Here is a 19,096-nt window from a genome sequence, read left to right as displayed (position 1 = left end):
GCTCCCAGGGCTTGCCCTCTTGGGGAAGAGTCTTGGGGACATTTTCTCTGGGCTTGAGTGCTTTTAAGTTGCTGTCTGAGCAGTTAATCCACACAAAAGTCCTGGTGAGCTTCTGGCACTTGTGCTGTCAGCGCGGAGCCCTGCGGGGGAGGCGTCCCTGGGGTGGCAGTCCCCGCTGTAACGGCGTGTCTCCGGGTGGGTTACAGCTGTTAAAACACGCAGGCTGGGGCAGCTTTATCCGATCTGCCCATGTTTCAGTTCTGTCCAGAGAGCAAATAAAGTAACCCCGATTCAGTGACCGCAGCGTGCTCAGAAGCTATGCCACTTGTCTGCACAGAAACTTCGTACAGCCCCTCTCTGGGCAGGGAGCTGGTGTCTGAAAACCTGAGATGCACTTGATGCAGCTCTGATCTGCAGCACAAAGTCTTGTCTTCAGGGGACAGAAATGGGCTGCACCATCTGCCAGCCACTCCTCTCCGAAGCTGCTTTTGTGCATCTGTGTGTTACGGGGCTGCCTTTGCTTTTATGCTGTGGGGTGAGGGATGAAGGCATGAGCAGAAGGGATCAGGAGCCGGATCTGCGTCCTTATGCACTTTATATGTGCAATAACTGATGTACCGTCTGTCACCAAGGTGTAAAATGTGTACAGGATCGCCAGCTCACTTCTGTTTCCTCTTCTTCCCTCCTTCTCTCTTCCTCCCTCTAAAATGGGTCTTTAAATGTGGCTTTGGCTGTCTCTGCGTGCCCTGGCAGAGACTTTGCTCGGGCCAGAAGTGAATGTGACACGGTGAGGCGTGAGCAGCGTGGTGCTGCGTCCTCACAGGGCTCCGAGTGAGGCAGCTGATGTGTGATCCCTATGCCAGTGTGATAAAAGGGCTTTTTATGTCCATGAAGACAAAGCCTCTTGTTTAAAAATGCAACTGAATGAAAAACATGATTCTGAATGCTGTAGACTCAGCTATTAAAAACAAACAAACAAACAAAACCCACACAACAAAAAAATGAAAAGCTCCCCTGCCCCCCAGCCCAGTGTGCCAATGGTGTAATACCTCTCCATTGCAGAAAATCCTCTGTAAAATCGGTTTTGGAGCTTGTCCCTGTCAACTTGTAATTTTGCGGCCCACTAACCTTTTCACATACTGTTTTGTTATAACATAGTTTCCCCTTTCCAGACAGCTATAACAAGGTCTGGTGTCTGCTTTTTCTCTGTTGGTTCAAATTCCCTCTTTTCTCAGTTAGAGAAACAAGGAAGGTAGAAGCAATATGAAAACTGAGAGGTAAAAGCAATATGAAAAGAGGTAAACTTGTTTTATAGACTTACTTACTGACTGAGTTGAACAGCATAGGGGCTGGAAGGGAATTTTATTTTTTTTTTAAGTGAAGACCCACACGAACTACTGCAGGGCATATCCAGAGCATGATATTTCCCTGATAAAGTCAAACAGAGCAGCTTTTTAAAAAGCTCTCAGGTTATGATGGTGTTTGCTGCTTGTTTTGTTGTTAAAGATGATAGTCAGCAGCAAATTAAATTCCAGTGAAGTGGTTAGATAATGTTGCTTTTGGAAATCCCTTTTCAGTGGAAATCCTCATGGTTTGACAATGAATTGGTGCAGATGAGGATTAGGACGAAGGCAGAATTTGTGAAGGAGGGTTGGCTGAATTTTTGGTCTTGTAGCTTGGCCTCTCCTGCCTGGCAGCTCATGCTGCCTGCCTGCCTTTGTAAGCCAAAACCATCTCCGTTTCCGATACTGTTCCCCAAGTGTTTCTGCCTGTGGTGAAATCCACCTCTTACAGCATGCACCAAGCTTGCTCAAAGCTGATTTTCTTGCTGAGCAACTCCTTTATCACCTGGAAATAGCAGCCAGGTTTTGGTGGCACTGGGGCTCGGGCCGCTGGAGCACCCATGGGAGCGTCGCAGGGAAGGGGCTTCAGGAGGGGGGGAAGGTCCCAGATGGGGCACCCAGCAAGACGGTCAGTGCTGCACACAGCATTCCTGCATCTTGCAGGGACCTGCACAGCAGCATTTCCTTGGTCGATGAGCCTAACTTGTAATCTGTGAAACAGCATAAAAAAATTTACTGTGGTGCATTTTTTATTTTTTTTTTTTTTCCCCCTGATGCAGCTTTGCTGCGCTTCCTCCCCCTGCCCCGTTCTTGCAGTACGAGCCCAATGATGAAGTTGGCCATCTTGGTGGCTTTTACTGACTGTTAAACATCTTGTCGTGTCTGCTGGCAGCTCTGCAGGTGCTGCGAGGTGGGGTCTGATGAGCTTCCCTTCATGTCTCTGCAGTGATGCAACTTCTTGTTGACTTTCTCTGCTGCTAGCACCTGTCTGAGCTGCTTTCCCAGGCTGCCACACCTGCTCATCGCTCTCATCTCCAACGGCTTCCTTCTTTCCAGGCTGAGTGAAGCGTTACAGAAAATAGGTACTTACAGCTACAGGCAAACTTGTGTTCTTAAGCTAACAAGTGCCTGTGAAGGCAGCTGGGAGCCTCAGACAAAAGGGGCTTGCTAAGCAGGGCACAGGCATTTGTGAAACCGAGCCTCTTGTCTCTCGAGCAGTGAGGCAGCCTGTTCAGGACCCTGCCTTCTGACGGTCTGTAAACCTGAATTCACTCCTCATCCTTTTGCTTACAGAGGAGGAGGCTGCTGTGTCTGTTCCCATAGGCAGAGGAGGAACCTTTTATTTCTCAACTTCCAGCGATTGTAGCTAACAAAGTGGGAGATGGAGAACCTTGCGATGCAAACCTCATTCGAAGTTGCACTGAGCCTGCCCAGATCCCTGTTTTTAAAGGCTCTGAGCTAGAGCTAGCACGTGTGCTAGAATGTGCCTACCTTTTTGTTCAGGCACAGGGGTTACCCTGTTTGCATTGTTCCATCAATCACTGATCTCTCTTGGTCCTGTTAGCCAAAGTGGCAACGCTGCATCTGATGCTGCTGTCGCCAGTGTCCTGGGAAGGGGAGGTGGGCAGGTCACTGGCCTTTCCCATCCTTACGGAGGTACCTCCTGTCCAGGCTGGCTGGGTGGCACCTGATCAGGGCTTGGAAGGGAGGGTTGTAGCAGATGGGTGTAGGAACTGTACGCTTCATCCCCTCTGTTTCTTAAACACCAAGCAGATCTGATCAACACGGAGTTTCTGTGTACTTGGCGTTTGAGCGTGGCTGGTGCCTGCTGCCCTGCACTTGCTGCCCTGTTCCTGCAGTGCCTTGCTGGGGAGGGCGGAGGGGGTCAGTGGCAGTGCAAACAGCCCCTTGCTTACATGATGTATACAGATACTGACTGTGGGGAAATAAGCAGGTTTTTATTCAAAGTGTTTTCTTGTAGAAAAGCAGACTATTTCCTTTTTGAAAATACCAGGTGTGCAAAAAGACCTTTTTCAGGTCCTGCTCAGAATCTTTATTATTTGGACTTAGTAGCTGTGTACTCTCGGGGGACAGACAGGCAGGCAGGCAGCGCATTCAGTGTCTCTTGCATTAAGATGTTAACTCTGGATTCTGACTTTGAACAAAGTTGTGGACAATCCCTGGAGATGTGAGCTTTTCTGACCGACAGAACACACTGGTAGCAGGTACCTTAATGCGTGCGGAACAGCATAGCCCATGAAATAAATACACAGAGCTAAACATTAACAAGGCTGATAGGATTTTTGACTTGTTAAGGAGTGCATTTCCCATCTTCTGAGTTTCACACATCTGTTTTCTTAGTGGAAACACAAACGTGGCTTCGAGAACTGTAGTGATCTTAGTACTGATTGTTGCTATACTGCTGTTGAAAACTGCATGCATTTGAATGCAGCCCGGTTTCACACAGTGTCCTTTTTCTCTCTTTAGGTGCTCACTGAATTCATGAGATGGCCAACACCACACAAATCTCCAAAGATGAGCTGGAGGAACTCAAGGAGGCCTTTGACAAAGTTGGTAAGTCACAGTGAGGAGGGCACCTCGCTCCTGTCTGCTCTACATTTGAAATGGATTTATCCCACCCCTGTGAGCAGCAGTGCCAGCAGGATGTGATCTCCTCCATGCCAAGGAGGCCCTTGACAGCCTTGTTGCTTCTGGCTCTCACTTCTAGCTAAGGAGCACAAAGGGAGGGACATGGGCTGTCTGGCTGTCAGTGAGCACTGGCAGACAGCCTTGCCCTGTTGCTCCAGGGTGGTCTTTGTTGGTTCCTGATGAGGGAAGAAATATCCAAACAGGTATCGCATTGCTTTGGCCCAGGTAGCACTTCAGGGCTTGCAAGGTGCTTGGTTCTGATGATGTTGGTTTTGGCAGATTGGCTGAGCTGTGCAGGTGGTAAATGTAGATGCTACGAGGTAGCGTTTGGTGAACGTGTAGGCAAAACCTAATTAGTGTCTGTTTACCTGGCCATTACAGAGCAACGTGGGGTGATAATTGTGCATTGCTCTCTGATGGCTCTGTTTCTTTGCTGGATCTCACCTCCCTGAGAGCCCGCGATGCTTGAGGGGTTGCACAGCCCACACTGCTCTGCCTGCCTTCCAGCTTTCCTCCTGTGCTGGCATTACAGAAGCCTCTGGCAGGCTGCTTCGGGAAGCTGAAACGGGCAGAAAACTGACATCACGGAGAAAATTGTTTTCTGCTGGTTCAGTTTCCTGATATGGCTTACTGGAGGCTGAGAGAAGCGCCGGGGAAGGGCGGGACGGGAGCTGGACCATAGCAGTGTGGGCTGAGGTCAGTACATGCAGCTGGGCAGCCGCACCCGGGACTGGCACTAACTGGGAATGAGTTACACAAGTGGTCAGAGCCAGGGTTTCATTTTCCTAACTGGAGATCGGCATCTCTTGAGCACTGGTTGTAAATACAAATTGCTATTTGCCTTGCATTTGTATCGGGTAGGTAAGCTGCCCTCTAGAGCAGGGTGGCTCTTAAAACTCTCACTTGCTCTAAATTTGCAATCTGCAGAGAGACATACGAATTGCAAAGACAACTGATTCTCATGGAGCAGTATTCCCTGTTGGGACTTGAAGCAAGGTGCATTTTGGGCAGTTCCCTCTCCTGTCTCGCTCCTCCCGGGACTTTTCCAGCAGGTGGAAGTGAGCGGCTGCAGAGAGAGACGAGCTGCCATCGCACTTCTCGCTGCCTAATGTGCCTCTTCATAGTGCAAACCTTAATAAGGCTGGGATGCAGGCAGCCTGTTCTGTCCTTAGATAAACTTAAAATGATTAACCTGGCTGGAATGTGGTGGCTTTTTGTCATTAGTGTGGGGGGAAATTATCAAGATCAGGTTGACTGGCTGCCTTTGCACCGGAAACACAGAGAAACCCAAGTCAGATCCTGGTTTGTTTTAGGAAACCAGCTCACCCTGCTCAGGAAGTGGGTCCCTGTTTCATTTTAAATTACAAAAGTAGTGTCAAAACTTAGGTATTACTGCGAAATGTGATAATTAGCCTGGACATACCCACAAGTGAGATGGGATCTGCCAGTCCTTTTCAGCTGCCTTCTGCTTTGTGTGCTTTAGGCATGGTACAACCCGCAAGCATTGCTGTGGGACATGCCTGTCAGGAGTGTCTTTAACTCTCTCATTCCTTTTATTCTTGCCTAAAGGAGCTATATTTTGCTCTGGGATATGGAACTGGTCACTAACTGGGTGACTGACTTTCACTGGGAACTTCTAATGCCATCTCTAGTGAATGTGAAGAAAAGTTGTACTAAGGCCGCTATTTAAAATGAAGCTTTTCTTTCATCTCCCAGCTACCTGGAAGACTTGGCACGCACCTGAGGAGCATGGTTATAGCAAAGCTCAGCTGGTTGGCTTCTAGGATGTCGTAAAGGACATGTGGGGAGGAGGAGGAGGAAGTGTCTCACGGGGTGGTTTCTGCTCACCAAGACGTGCCCCTCTCCAGTGCACAGCTGCATGGGCTTCCTGGAGCCCTGCTTTAACTCTAGCATGGGGCAAGTTGCTGCTCTGGATGTGTAGGTTGATGGGACTTTTAAAGGTGTGTGTTTGACCAGCTTTTCTGTATGCAGATGGACAGGATCGAGGCATCTGGTGATGCTGGAGGGCAGTGAGGTGTGTTACTACATACTCTGTCACCGCTTGCCTTCCATGTCACTTGAAGGTATCCCTTCTGTCCCAGGCAGCTGTTAGGCTGGTCTCTGACAGCCACCAAAAGGCAAGATTCCCACAGACTACCTACTGCTTACGAGAAGCAGTCCACGGGTGAGAAACCGTGGTTTAAGGTTAGCGCTAAAGTCAGCTCCAGCTCAGACAAGCAGCTCCCAGCGTCCTATAACCAGGTATTTGTATTGGAAGTGATCCAAGCAGTAAACAGCAGTGGGGAAAAAGGCATTTCAACAGCTGAAAAAGGTAATTAAGTCCGACATAAGAACTGTCTAGGCTTTGAATGACCCGCAGGTTAGTGGGAGAACAGCAGGTTGCTCCAAATCTCAGCTGATCTCTGAATTTGTTCTGTAGAACAGGTGTGTGTGTGTATGTACTTGGCCAAACAGCGGCCCTTCACAGCAGAGGCAGAGCAGAACAAAATTGGCAAACTTGCTCTGTTTATTTTTCTTCCCTCTCCCCGCTTCTAATAGCAGACATAAGCATCTTTTCTGGAAACACGAAGTACGTAAAAATCGTAACCCAACTGAACACTTTGTTCGCTGCTGCAAGGTGGTAAAACAATGCTCTGAAATGTTAGCTCGAGGCAAATAGGGATCTGTGATCCTGCTAGAGTGTGTCCTGCCGAGCATATATCCTTAAAAGGAAACGTGTGGGTTACTTTCCCCTCTTGCATCCTGTTATTTAAGCTATTTTAAGTACTTGTCGGGAGGAAGCTGAGCCAGAGCTTGAAGCAGCTTTTGGGTTTTATTTATTGCGGCTTTGCTGCGCCACCTGCATATGGGCAGAAGATGGTGCCGTACATCACTGCGGTGACCTTTCCCAGGTTTAGTATGCTGGCATGTATGCATCTTTCAGTAGAAATAGGAAACTTCAGATGTGCTGTAGTTTCCTTTCCATCAGGCAGATTATAATGAATCCAGGCTGTAGCTTGTCTGTTAAACCAATTTCACTTTCTTCCATTAGTAATTCTGGGCTGTATGCCGAAGGATTTAATTTGGGATAGCTTCTATTTTGACAGCCTCTTCGACTGTTGAATACCATTTCAGATTTCGTTAGAGAGGGATTTTAGACCACCTTCCATCTGAAGTCTAGCCCTGTAGCAGGACGTCCAGCAAGGTACCATATGGTAGACCTGCAGTAATGCTGGAAATAATTCTGTAACTTGCTGGTGCTGCAAAGGTGACCACTTTTTTTTTTTTTTTAATGCTGCTTTTTCGTACATTTGACTGTGATGCCAGAGGAGGAACAGAGACAGCAGGGAGGGAAGCAGCTGCCCTGTGGGATAGGGATCTCAGGCCTGTTTGTCATGTTTACAGAGCTAAAGGCATTTTCACATGTTAAGAGAAGAATGAGTCCATATTCCACCACATACTCAATCACTTGTTAAGGTTACCTGACTCTGCAACCAAGCCAAAACCATGCAGGCTAGCACATCCACCAGGCCTTAACACTTAAATCTGCCCTTCTGTGGCCAAGAAGCTAAAACTTGAAATTAGAGCATCTTTATTGCAAAACCAGTAACTTGGTGTGGGGTCTTGCAGTTGAACCAACAGACCTGTCTTGCTTGGAAATCCCACTCCCAAAGTGTCTGGGATGTAGATGCCCTTTTAATCTGTGGAGAAAATCGGCGATTAATTTTTTTCCCAGGGTACTATGGAAGAATAACTCTTACAGATGGGTGTTTGGGATGTTTTTAAGAGTTAGGTGAACTTAGGTCCTGAGACCCAAGGGTTCTGGGTGAGTTAAGGTGCATTACTCAGCAGTGTGTGTCCTTCACATTTGATTACGTGCTGCCTGCCTGAGCCCCGCGCAGGTGCTGAGAACCACTGGTGTGCAGCCCCTCCTGACGGGCAGCGTCTTTCCAGGTGTCATGCTCCGCAGCCGTGTGTGCTCACATGTGGGTGTATGTATCGGATGGCTCTTCATGTGGCAGAGCTGCTAATTTTTTATTTTTTTTTTCAGTGAACAAGGGTAAATCTTTGAACTACCCATATCCAGAAGACTGGGAAGATGCTGCTTTGCAGGGGTGAACAGTGTTGACCTAGACTGCTGTAAATTCCTGATGCTGGCACTGCAGTCAGGTTTGATGCTTTCAGGCTGAAATTGAGGTCTACTGAGCAAATGTGGATGGACCAGACAATGGCCTGCTATTTGGTTTCATTTCAATCAGTGTTGTTAAATTACAGTTTCTGTTCTGCAAGCAAACCAATATAAATGCAAGGCTGGAGATTAATTCCTTGAAAAGGACCCTTAAAAGACATGCAGGCCTTCATATGTAGGACTGAGCTTTAACCAGGTTTAAGCATCCTTTTACCCATGCATCCCTCCAGTGTGTTAGAGATGGGGACTTCGGGGCTTGGTTCCCTGCTGTCCCACCCAACAGGCTTCTGCCTCATGAAATACCATATATTGTGTTTTTCCTTTTCACTTTTGAGTAGACTCAGACATGGCACGTGCAAGCCTGGTTCAGAAACACTTCTGAATGCTTAAGCTAGACATGTCAAGAAGAAAACCTTTACCAAATCTGAATCAAAATCACACCCATGATCCTCTCAAGAATACAGCATGTATTTTGAAGTCCTGTTTTTCTCTGTCCTTTGCCTACTAACATTCGGGTAGGTATAAAACTTAGTTTTTTAGGTGGTGGGTTGATTGGAAGAAGTGATAAACGGGTGATTCTGGATTTACCTGCTTAATTTGGCAGGATGGCAAAGGATTGTGGTCAATTCAGTCAAGCACAGGCTAAAGCAATGGGTGTTGGCTGTAGGCTTGCTGAGGGTGAAAGCAGAGTTTGGTTTCGGGTCCATCGGCCCTGGAGATTATCAAATCCCTTCTTGTCTGATTCTTCTTCACTGTCTGTGTGGCAGGGAAAAGAGGTATATTGTGGAGTTAGATTTAGTAATAAGAAAACTGTAACAGAAGAAGCTGTGATTTATCTAGAGGGGAAATAGTTTGCTGATGACATCTCAGGCTGGACTGTTTAATAAAGCTTGCCTTTGTAAGCTTATATTCTTTTGGACTAAAATTCTAAAATTGAAGGCCAGACAGTAGTACGTTGCTATCATTAATCACTGGCCCAAACCACTTTATTTCATCAGCATTATTGTAAACACTGACATTTCATAAAGTAGTTTAATGTATTTATTAATCCACTGGAATTGATGCTCCTCATTAGTTTGAGGCCTAGGGACTGGGGTGTAGGAGGGAGTACAGGTTTGTTCTGTGTTGCTCTGGATGTTTGCCACTAAGCATTTGAATTTCACTTTCTTGCTAACTTATAAAAACAATTTTAAAATCCCACATGGATCTAGAAAATGAGGAAGGTTGGAGTGGTGGTGTGGACATGCTGCTTGCTGGAACATTGGTGTGAAATAAAACCTAAAAACCACAACCGACACCTCGTTAAAAGTAAATTGACTTTCAAAATCTGCTTTTTTTAAAAAAAAAAAAAAAAAAAGGCTGCAGAGCTATCCTGATTGTTTTCTTTTATTCTTGAAAGTATCTCCCTTTAAGCATAAATACTGACCCCAGCAGTGGCTGCGGTGTGGGATTTCCTCTTGAAGAAAACCAAATACCGGGGCTGATGCAGCCCTTCCATCGCAGTCTGCCAGGGTGTTGGGGCAGCAGAAGCTCTCCCTGGAGTGGAATTTAACTCTGTGGCCTTGGGGAGAGGCTGCTGGGTTATAAGGAGCAGAAAAATCCTCCCGTGTGGGAGACGGGCAGACCGGTGGGTGGGTGAAGCCGGGCAGGGCCGGGTGCTGTTTTGGGGTTGCAGGAGGAGGTAACGCAGCTGCTTAAATGCAGAGACTGCTCTCATTCAGCCTTCAAGGGCTCGGCTGATGTCTCCAGTACAGGCAGTGTGTCGACTTTGCAGAGCCCATGGTTGAACGGTGGCTGTAGGAGGCTGCCAAATCCCCACCTCCTCAGCCCGTCCGGGCGTATTGCCCAGCAGCACCACTCCAGCGTTGGTGTCTCCCCACAGCCCCGGCCCTGGGGAGAAGATGGCAGCTCAGGCTCTGCCGTAACTTCCCTGGGCTGTCTGTACCACTTGCCCACAGCAAAGGTATTTTAACGTCGCTACTTCGCCGAGAATGACGCAACATGCCCCGAATCCCTGTCTCTCTGAGCATGCTGGAGGGTCATGCTTATGTCTTGGGATGGGAATCCGGGCCATCCGACTGCTTCAGATGCTCTGGCTGTTGGTGGACCCAGCTCTGCTGAAGCCCAGGTACCAGCCAGGCTGTGAACCACACTGTCTGCTCCTCCTGGTTAGCCTGAGGGAGGAAGCACCCAGCCTGTGCCTGTCCACGGTGGCAGCAGCACCTCACCTGCCTGAAGAAAGGCGAGGGCTGCTGGATTTGCCCAGTGCACTCAGTAGGTGTGATGACATCCCCCAAAGCGGTTGGGATCTGTTGGTGTGAAAAGCTCCAGATTCACACGAGATTCTTGTTTTCTTTCTTACCAAATCCAGTAGGCGACGTTTCGCTAAGCCTGCCGTGCTGCTGTGGCTTGGTGGTTGACTGTCAAAGCAAATGTCCTTGCAGAGCATTCTTGGGCAGCATTAAAATATCTGGCTGCAATTTTCTGTTAGCAATAAAAGGATAATATCGTTATCAACATGATAAAAAATGTAAATGCAGAGCTGACTTTGCGTTTTCAGTTCAGAAAGTAAGAACGGCTGTGTTTGATTACGATCTATTTTTACCATGCAAAGCCAGCTGCAGTTAGATGTAAAAAGAAACGTTCTGGAGATCAGTTATGAAAATACAGATGCTCTGTTGTGAAACTTTTACACCACACTCTCTCGTGTGTGCTGACAGCCATCCTGGTCAGCTGTGCTTCGAAGCTGCTGTTGCCCAAAGCCGGAGAGATCTCATGGCTTGTGCTGGGACCCTCTCTGAGGATGTGCCATGTGTATTTATCGTGTCCCTTTGATTCCTGGTGTATTCTCGATGGTATCCATTGCATAGTTACTACTTGGGCTTGGTATTTTTGGTGTGGGCATCATGCTGTGTGTCTGTGTCCTACGTGGACCTTGCTTTCAGCACAGATGAATGTTCTGTGCAGTGTGGCCCCAAAGCAGGTATGCTGTGATGGGCCACGCTAGGAGATTCCTCCTTACCTCCATGTCTTGTAGATGTCCCGTGCACAGCTTGCTCTCCTTAAAGCTTTTCTGAGTATGGGGCCCTGATATCTGGGGCTGGTCCTGTCAAGGGACTGGCATGTTTCTAAAATTTTCTCCTGCCCCTTCTTTTCCTCAGATCTCAACAGCAATGGGTTCATCTGCGACTATGAGTTGCACGAGCTCTTCAAGGAAGCCAACCTGCCTCTCCCTGGGTACAAAGTGAGAGAGATCATCCAGAAGCTCATGATCGACAGTGACAAGAATAAAGATGGGAAGATAAGTTTTGAAGAGTTTGTCTATGTAAGTGGTATTTCTGAATTTCCATCAGCCTGGGGGGACCCCTTTTAGACAAAGCTAAGGAAGCAGGTAGAGGGGTTGAACCTGGCTTCTCAGCCACCTACCTTAATCCTAGTTTTCTTTTTACAAACTGAATGCTTTTGAGGATTTGCCATATAAAAATAGGTTCTTTGTACAGATCTCTGCATATGATCAGTCTTTTGTACTGTCACTGCCAGCCTTTAGATTTGGACAGAGGGGAAATACATTGGGTTTTTTTAAACAAAAATCAAAAAGAATCCACATGCTTTTCCTATTTGAAAAGATCATTGGAGAGACCAAAAGACCATTTCCACATGAGGTGATAACTGGAAAAAAAGACTTCCAGTTCTCCAAGCTTACAGTATTGACTGGAAGCTACTCAGTTTTTCCAGGCTCATAGATGAATGCTTGTTTTTGCAGTGAAGCAGTATAATTTCCTTTCTCAATTTAGTAAGACTACAAATATTTGCTGAAGACTTGAGAGGGCATTTCAAGACACACTTGAAGATTAGTCCTAGATATTGATCTAAAAATTTGATCTAAGAAAATTTGATCTAAGTCCATTTGTTGCCTTAAAAGGGAAGAACAGGAGTGAGGAGATAGGAGAAGCTAGAGGGCAGGCCTTTTAACGTAGAAATAGGTCAGAAGTTTAAATTTTTAAAAAATTTTTTAGAAAAGCACAGCACTTCTGAGATACCGGTTCAATATCCATCCCTTCATCCTTTTTATATTCTGATAACTGAATGTTGAAAGAGTAATAAAACTATGTGCAGTACACTGAGGGAGCTGTTTTCATGCCAACTGTTTTTCTTGATATTTCTTCATTTATCTTCACCTTCTGTTCCTTAATTGTTTTCAGACCCTCTGAACTTTTGAGTTCGGAGTCAACTAGTAAGTGGAAGTTTGTTTGCAGTTTGTGAACGCTTGCATGCTGGGTGCATGTTTCAGCTGTTGGTTTGAGCTGTTCCGTAACTCTTAACTTTGCACTAGGAAGGAAGAAATAAATCTCTTCTGTCACATTTGAATGGTACCAATGATTGAGTAAACATCAAATGTCTTATGGGCAACTTAGCTATGCAGGAGAAACAATGGTTAGTTGTAGGACTTTTTACAAACAGAATTGTTCTCTAGCTCTGAGCACTTTCGCTGGAGTTTATGGTACAAAGGATGACATGAACTCAGTTGAGGTTGGGGCCAAGTGACTTAGTGGTACGTCAGCATTAAGGCACATGTTTTCAAATAAGCTATGCAATACCAATAATTAGTTCAGCAAATTTTTGTATCAAAATCCTTATGTTTAAAACCAACCAGCCAGAAAACCCCAAACTTTTGGGCTTTTGAGTTTTCCCTTGGCTCTACCTGATCACTGGAGTGAGCAAAACCTCTGCCTGCCATCAGGAGGTGGTGTAACTGCGCTTACACCATCGTGGTGACTGGCTGCTTTCCCTGTGTTTAAGGGCCGGGGAAGGTAAGGCGCGAGAGCCAGCAGGCTGGCCCTGCAGTGGCACCTCTGCAGCCAGGTGGGCAAGTCCCCTCCTCTCTTTTTAACAGAAGCACTTTGTTGTTCTGCTTTACAGGGCTGTTTCATTGCCTTTTTCTGGGTAGTGTTTAGAGAACGTGCATACGTTTAATTTGTGTTTTCAGCATGGTTGAAACTAATTTGGTTAAGTTTTGGGGGAGTTACAGTAGGCTTTCTAGGCATTAAGCGTATTTCTTTTTTACTATTATTATTTTTTTTTTTCCAAATAGTTGCTCAGTTCTGTAGGACCTCAGGGCCACTAATAGTAACATACAACCTGCACAAATGCCACGTGTAATCTTTCTGCGCTAAAGCATCTCAAAACATGAGGGTGTTTTGTCAGCCCAAGCCTGCTGTTGTGGGAGGAGGAATCCTTACCTGGAGCGCTCGTTGTTACACGTTATTTCAGATTTCACTGTTACACACTGAAAAGAGAATTGTTTCTCGGGTTGTGGACAAAGTCTTTTGTGTGAACTAAAGTCACATTCACATGAGCACCTGGCTTACACAGAAAGGTTAAAATTGCACAACAGCTTTCTCAACTTTGGTCCTGCAGAAACTGCTGCATGTGTACCTGCTCTCAGACTGCAAAGGTTTCACGTTCTTTTTCTTATGGTCTCTTGAAATCTACTTCAAAAGGTAAATGTATGCGAGGTACTTCATGCTGAATGCTTCTGTTTCAATAGGTACTTGCAATACGTGTTTGAGAGAGTGGGACGCCTCCCTGCCCACTATCTGTGTTAAATTTAATACCACTACACCCTAGACGGGCTCTTCACATTTGCTGATTTTACTACAAAGTTTGCTTTAAAGCCAAGAAGAAAGAGCTTCTTCCGTGGTCCTTTCATTCTACGAAGACAAGTTTTTCTTGTCCTGTCTAACAGAGCGCTTTAAATTGTAGATTTTCCAAGAGGTGAAGAGCAGCGATATCGCTAAAACGTTCAGAAAAGCCATTAACAGGAAGGAGGGAATCTGTGCGATCGGGGGGACCTCGGAGCTCTCCAGCGAGGGGACGCAGCACTCCTACTCAGGTATTGCTCTGCCTTTCGGCTCCTGGCCTGGGCGCGGGGCAGCCCTGCGCCCCCAAGTAGCGGATCGCTGTGTGCTGCCCTTCTGTGCTCCGGCCGCTCAGTGCTCTCGCGTCAAGGAGTGAGCAGGACAGAGTCAGAGGGTGATGCGAGATCAGCAGTGCGTAAATTAAACGTCTGCTTGTTTGTTTTGTTAACTGTGCTTGCTGAAGAAGTCCTTGTGTCACACTTCGTTATATTCAAGTTGTTGAGAAACCGGTAAATAACAGGAACATTCTGGTAATTGGAAGTGAAGGTGATATTTCTTAAAACTTGGTGTGGATAATAAAAAAATGTGGTAATAATAGTGGGGCTTCTATTTCCCTGGGCTATTGTACGCTGATTCTTTTGGGAAAATCTTTGCTATATAATGAAAAAGCCTGTATTAAATTTGCAATTGGTTATCTTTAGAGGAAGAAAAATATGCGTTTGTAAACTGGATAAACAAAGCCCTGGAAAATGATCCCGACTGTAGGCACGTTATTCCAATGAACCCAAATACAGATGACCTGTTCAAAGCTGTGGGAGATGGGATTGTACTATGGTAAGTCATGATGGCTCATTGAAATAAAAAAAAAATAATTTGGAAAAATCACCAAAATAACTTACCAAAACTATCCTATGGGGAATTTTCATCCTATGCTAGGCTGTTTTTGTGACTAGTGTGTGTGCATAATGTTTTGCATGTATAAAAAGGGGCTCAGTCACCCAGGATTTCATTGTCATTGCATGATGTTTCAGCTTTGATGCCAGCTTCACAAGCTGGTATTTTTGTCTAGTGTTTTTGTTTAGGCTTGAGACTCAGTTTGCTGAAGGGGATGCGGGAGCAGAAGTTGTCCTGGTGAAAACTCAGCCTGATGCTAGGTAGCTTGGGGGAGGGCAGGTGTGTTAAACAGCCCATTTTCTTGCACGTTTAGGCAGATGGTAACCTGTATGGGAACGTTAGTAACCTTATGAATTAAATCCAAAATAGATTTTCTGGGAATCCTCTTGTTGCTTTTGATAACAGCTTCACTAAGATAGTAAAGTAACTTATTAGCTGCCTGCTGAAAACAGAAAGCATCCTGTACTTCTAAACACTGGCTGCCTTCGATGTATGGGGTTTCTTTTATTTTTGTGGGTTTGGTTTGTTTTTTAAATGTAAGTGAATTAATATAGTGGAGAACTGGATCAGCCTGGAATTTCAGTAACTCTGTATCAATATGCAAAAGATGTTTAGTGGGATGCCCATTGCCTTTAATTTATTTTCTTTTTCTTTGTTTTCTTTAGCTTGTGTGTGTTTTTTTTTTTTTTATTATTTCCCCGGTTTCAAGTAATTCATGTCTTTAGGCAAAGTCAGAACTGAGTAGGAAGTAGTTCATAATATAAAGTAAAAACTTGCCATGTTTTCCGTTGACTAAAAATTCATCGCACTCATGTGCCTCCTCACTGAGCTCTGAGTGTTTGTGCTTTTTTAGGGCAGTGTTTTCTTGCCAGCAGTAGTACACTTTTACAATAGGAGGAAGTGTGTTGTCTTACTAGAATCTGCAGTGGATGTCAGTGGCGCAGTAAGTCTTCACTAGTTCAGTGACTGCGGTGTGAATAATTCATGTGCTCCTTGTGCTCCAGCAGCTGAGATCAGTAGTGGCCAGTAGCATGTTTACGGTTTCAGTTTTAGCTATTAGTTACAAATACATTCTTGATAACGTAAATATTAACTTGTGATTTACACAACCTTGATTTTAAAAAAAAAAAAAAACAAAAAACATAAAACCAAACAGACGAAGTGCACTGTGGTGTGTATTGTAACAGTGCATTGAGCTTTGCTGAGATTAAATACTAAATATTGTTCAAATACTATTGTTTTTCTTCCTACCAGCAAAATGATCAATCTTTCTGTTCCGGACACAATTGATGAAAGGGCAATTAACAAGAAGAAACTCACACCATTCATAATTCAGGTATAATATCTTCCTGTATTTTTGCTGAAATTCATATTTTGATAAAATTAAAGAAAACAGCGTAGCGGCTAGAGGCATTGTTGTGGAACTCTGGAAAGGAGCGAGTTTTATAACTTGCATTTAATTATTAAAGGCAGTTTTGTACTGCGCATAATTGACAGTGCTGTGTGTGCAGTTCAAAAGACAAAAATGCTAATTTGATGACCAGCCGGGTAAAATGGCTGAAATGCTGTGCACACCTGATAGTGATGCAGTGATTATATACAGCGCTGTCTTTTTAAAACAGTGTGGTCATTGGCGTTGGCTCCCGGAGTCATTCCATAGTACGCCAGGTTGTTTTTGCTTGGATGCCTGTGCGTGCGTGTGTGTATAACTTAACACTTCTCTAGCCTTGTTCTTGATGTCACTAGATGCGACTCACTCAGAGGCTGAAACTAGATACCGGAGGCTGAAATTAAACCCTGGTGCCTAGTTCAGTTCTTATAGATTCAGCCCGCTGCCACCACAGCTCTGTTAAAACTTCAGCTGGAAAGCAGCCGGGAGCGTTTCCTGCGAGCTGCTGCTGTTGGAGCGAGGACGAGGGGAGAATCTCCTTGGTGGTGCTGGATGAAAGGCAAAGCAGCATCTCCCCTGGCTGCGTCTCACTTGGCCGTGCCGTTTGCAGGAGAACCTGAACCTGGCATTGAATTCTGCATCTGCCATCGGGTGTCATGTTGTCAATATTGGCGCAGAGGACTTGAGGGAAGGGAAACCCCACCTGGTCCTTGGGCTTCTCTGGCAGATCATTAAGATCGGCTTGTTCGCCGACATTGAGCTCAGCAGAAATGAAGGTAAATGAAACTATAAGTGGGTGCTTTTAAAGCGTGAACACTGCATCGCTTGTGCTGTCATCTCCAGCCCCGCCGCTGCCTCTTCCCTCCTCTCTGCTGAAAGGGGGGTGCTCGCCTGCGGGTTCATCAGGGCATGGGCCAAGCTGAGTGCTCTCCAGCCTGTTGGTAGCGGTGAAGCAGGTTCAGGCGGGTGGGTTGTGCCGTCCTGCTGACATGTGTCACCCCTGGAGAGCTGGCTGGGCACAAGGCTGTAAGCCAAGAGGCATCTTGGCTCACGCCTTGCGGTGCGATGGGGCACATCTGCTCTTCGGGCTGGGCAGGCTGCTGGGAGGTGGCAAAAGCTGCTTGCATCCCTTTAGGATTATAGACAACTGCACATCTTCCTTAAAAAGGAGGGCTTCGGCCTTTGAGGAATGTTTGCAGTGACCTGGTTCTCCTGAAATCCTCCTTGCTACTGTCAGTGGGGCAGCTGAGCTCTTGCTTTGTTCTTGGCAGTGGGAGAGCAGTGGGTGCTGCGGGTCTCCCCCCTGTGCTTGCTCAGTCCTGCATGACAGGCTCCAAAATTTAAACTTTTCAAATCATTCAAAGAGCTCTGTTATTCCTGCACGGGCTATCCGAGCACCTAGATGATGGAGGGGCTTCAGTGTCTTTTATTTTAACTTCCCAGTCATGAAGTGGTAACATTGGCTTAGATTGAAAATTCATGGCAAGGGAAGCACTGGCCAGCTGAAAGGGTGGTTATCTTGGCTTCTCTGGCTTTTTATAACAGTGCCTATGAAACTGCTTGGAAACACTTTTTCATTGAGATAGAAGTACATTTACATTTAGCTTGCTGTCATCAGCTTGAAAGACTGTGTGTAAAATCCAGAGAATACTGTTACACAAGAATTTAGAAAGTATTTTTTACACACAGTTTTCTAGATCATTCATACTATTCTCTATGTAACAACCAACTCAGGAAAACTCCACTAATATGCAGATTATTTTGATCTAATCAGTAGTTAGTATTGTCCCCCCTCTTCTCCCCCTGAAATGTTGCTGCAGCTTTAATTCTGACATGCAGGTTTGCCTCTTGAAAACTCCTTCCTTCCCCTCACAAGCATTTTTGTTCTAGCACTGGCTGCCTTACTCCGTGATGGTGAAAATCTGGAGGACCTTATGAAACTATCCCCAGAAGAGCTGCTGCTAAGATGGGCCAACTTCCACTTGGAAAACGCAGGCTGGCACAAAATCAATAACTTCAGCTCAGATATCAAGGTACCGAGAGCTCTCCTGGCCTGCACGTGCCCGGGAGAAGGCTGGGAGCAGGCCAGGGCCATGTTTGCATGTGTAAATGAGGCCCTTCACCTGTAGACAGGACCTTTCTTAACCTTAATACACTGAGCGGGCTTAACAGGGGTTGTATGGACGGCATATTTAAGGTACTGCAATGCTGTTCTCTCTTGCCGTGAGGTTGAATTGTCTGAGTGTTTCTTCCAGTGCTAGTGCTATCCCGCCGCAAAGCTGTTGCTTCTTTTAATTGAGTAGGAAACTGGTATTATTCATGTGTTTTCTAAAGTTCTTAATCCATCTTTTTTGATGGAAATAACATATTCAAGGGTATGCAGCTTGCTCAGGCAGGGTAAAAGGCTTAGCTGCATCCCTGGACAGCATGACTTCCACACAGTCTTGGCAGGTGATGGTATTTCATCCAGAACATCATCAGTTGGAGGGAGGAAGGGAAACAAGACGCCTTATTCTCTACACTGGGCTGAGTAGAAATGGGAACAGGGGGTCTTACAGCTGTTTTTCAGATCTGAGGGGGTGGCTTTTTCTCAGAACTAGTGAGAAATAGAGGATGGTGACTCCTGGTCAGTGTGGGGTTTCTGGAAACTGGTCTCAGCAGGTTTCTGGAGCTTATTCACATGGCCAGCACTTTCCAGGAGGAGAAAGAGGACTGAAGCGGATTCCAGATTAAAGGACTGTTGGGGTGAAAAAAAAAAAAAAAAATTATAATTGAGGTGCCTGGGGAGCCCAGCACACACACATGGTCATTCTTATTTCCAACTTCAAAATGACTTACAGCTTTGCTGATAGCTGTTGGCTTGTCTGGTGCAACCCATAGACTGCCAGGACGTGCTGATGTCCTTCTTAGTGCTGAGGACTAGAAGGACTTGTAGTTGATAAATAATTACTGCAGCTGTTTGCTCCTCCTAGTTTGTGACCGTCCCTGGCTT

The 19,096-nt window shown here is 45.9% G+C and overlaps 1 protein-coding gene across 6 annotated transcripts in view; it reads left to right on the top strand.

Annotated features, from left to right (window-relative positions):
• The window catches only part of PLS3 (plastin 3), a 47,546-nt gene that overhangs the window by 21,503 nt on the left and 6,947 nt on the right, over nucleotides 1-19,096 (top strand). For 4 of the 6 annotated variants that reach the window (XM_042807241.1, XM_042807238.1, XM_042807240.1 and 1 more), the window contains exons 2-8: nucleotides 3,831-3,917; nucleotides 11,343-11,506; nucleotides 13,945-14,074; nucleotides 14,522-14,654; nucleotides 15,969-16,050; nucleotides 16,715-16,880; nucleotides 17,995-18,137. In XM_042807241.1, coding sequence (XP_042663175.1) covers nucleotides 3,851-3,917; nucleotides 11,343-11,506; nucleotides 13,945-14,074; nucleotides 14,522-14,654; nucleotides 15,969-16,050; nucleotides 16,715-16,880; nucleotides 17,995-18,137 — 885 coding nt within the window. In that variant the 5' untranslated portion in view covers nucleotides 3,831-3,850. Of the gene's footprint in view, nucleotides 1-2,402; nucleotides 2,426-3,544; nucleotides 3,569-3,830; nucleotides 3,918-11,342; nucleotides 11,507-13,944; nucleotides 14,075-14,521; nucleotides 14,655-15,968; nucleotides 16,051-16,714; nucleotides 16,881-17,994; nucleotides 18,138-19,096 lie in introns of those variants that run through there. The other 2 variants (XM_042807243.1, XM_042807242.1) reach the window with 2 other exon arrangements.

This window comes from Tyto alba, unplaced genomic scaffold (assembly GCF_018691265.1).
Source record: "Tyto alba isolate M040663 unplaced genomic scaffold, T.alba_DEE_v4.0 Super-Scaffold_5, whole genome shotgun sequence".
NCBI classification, from domain to species: domain Eukaryota; kingdom Metazoa; phylum Chordata; class Aves; order Strigiformes; family Tytonidae; genus Tyto; species Tyto alba.
This window is presented reverse-complemented; position numbering and strand designations above follow the sequence as displayed.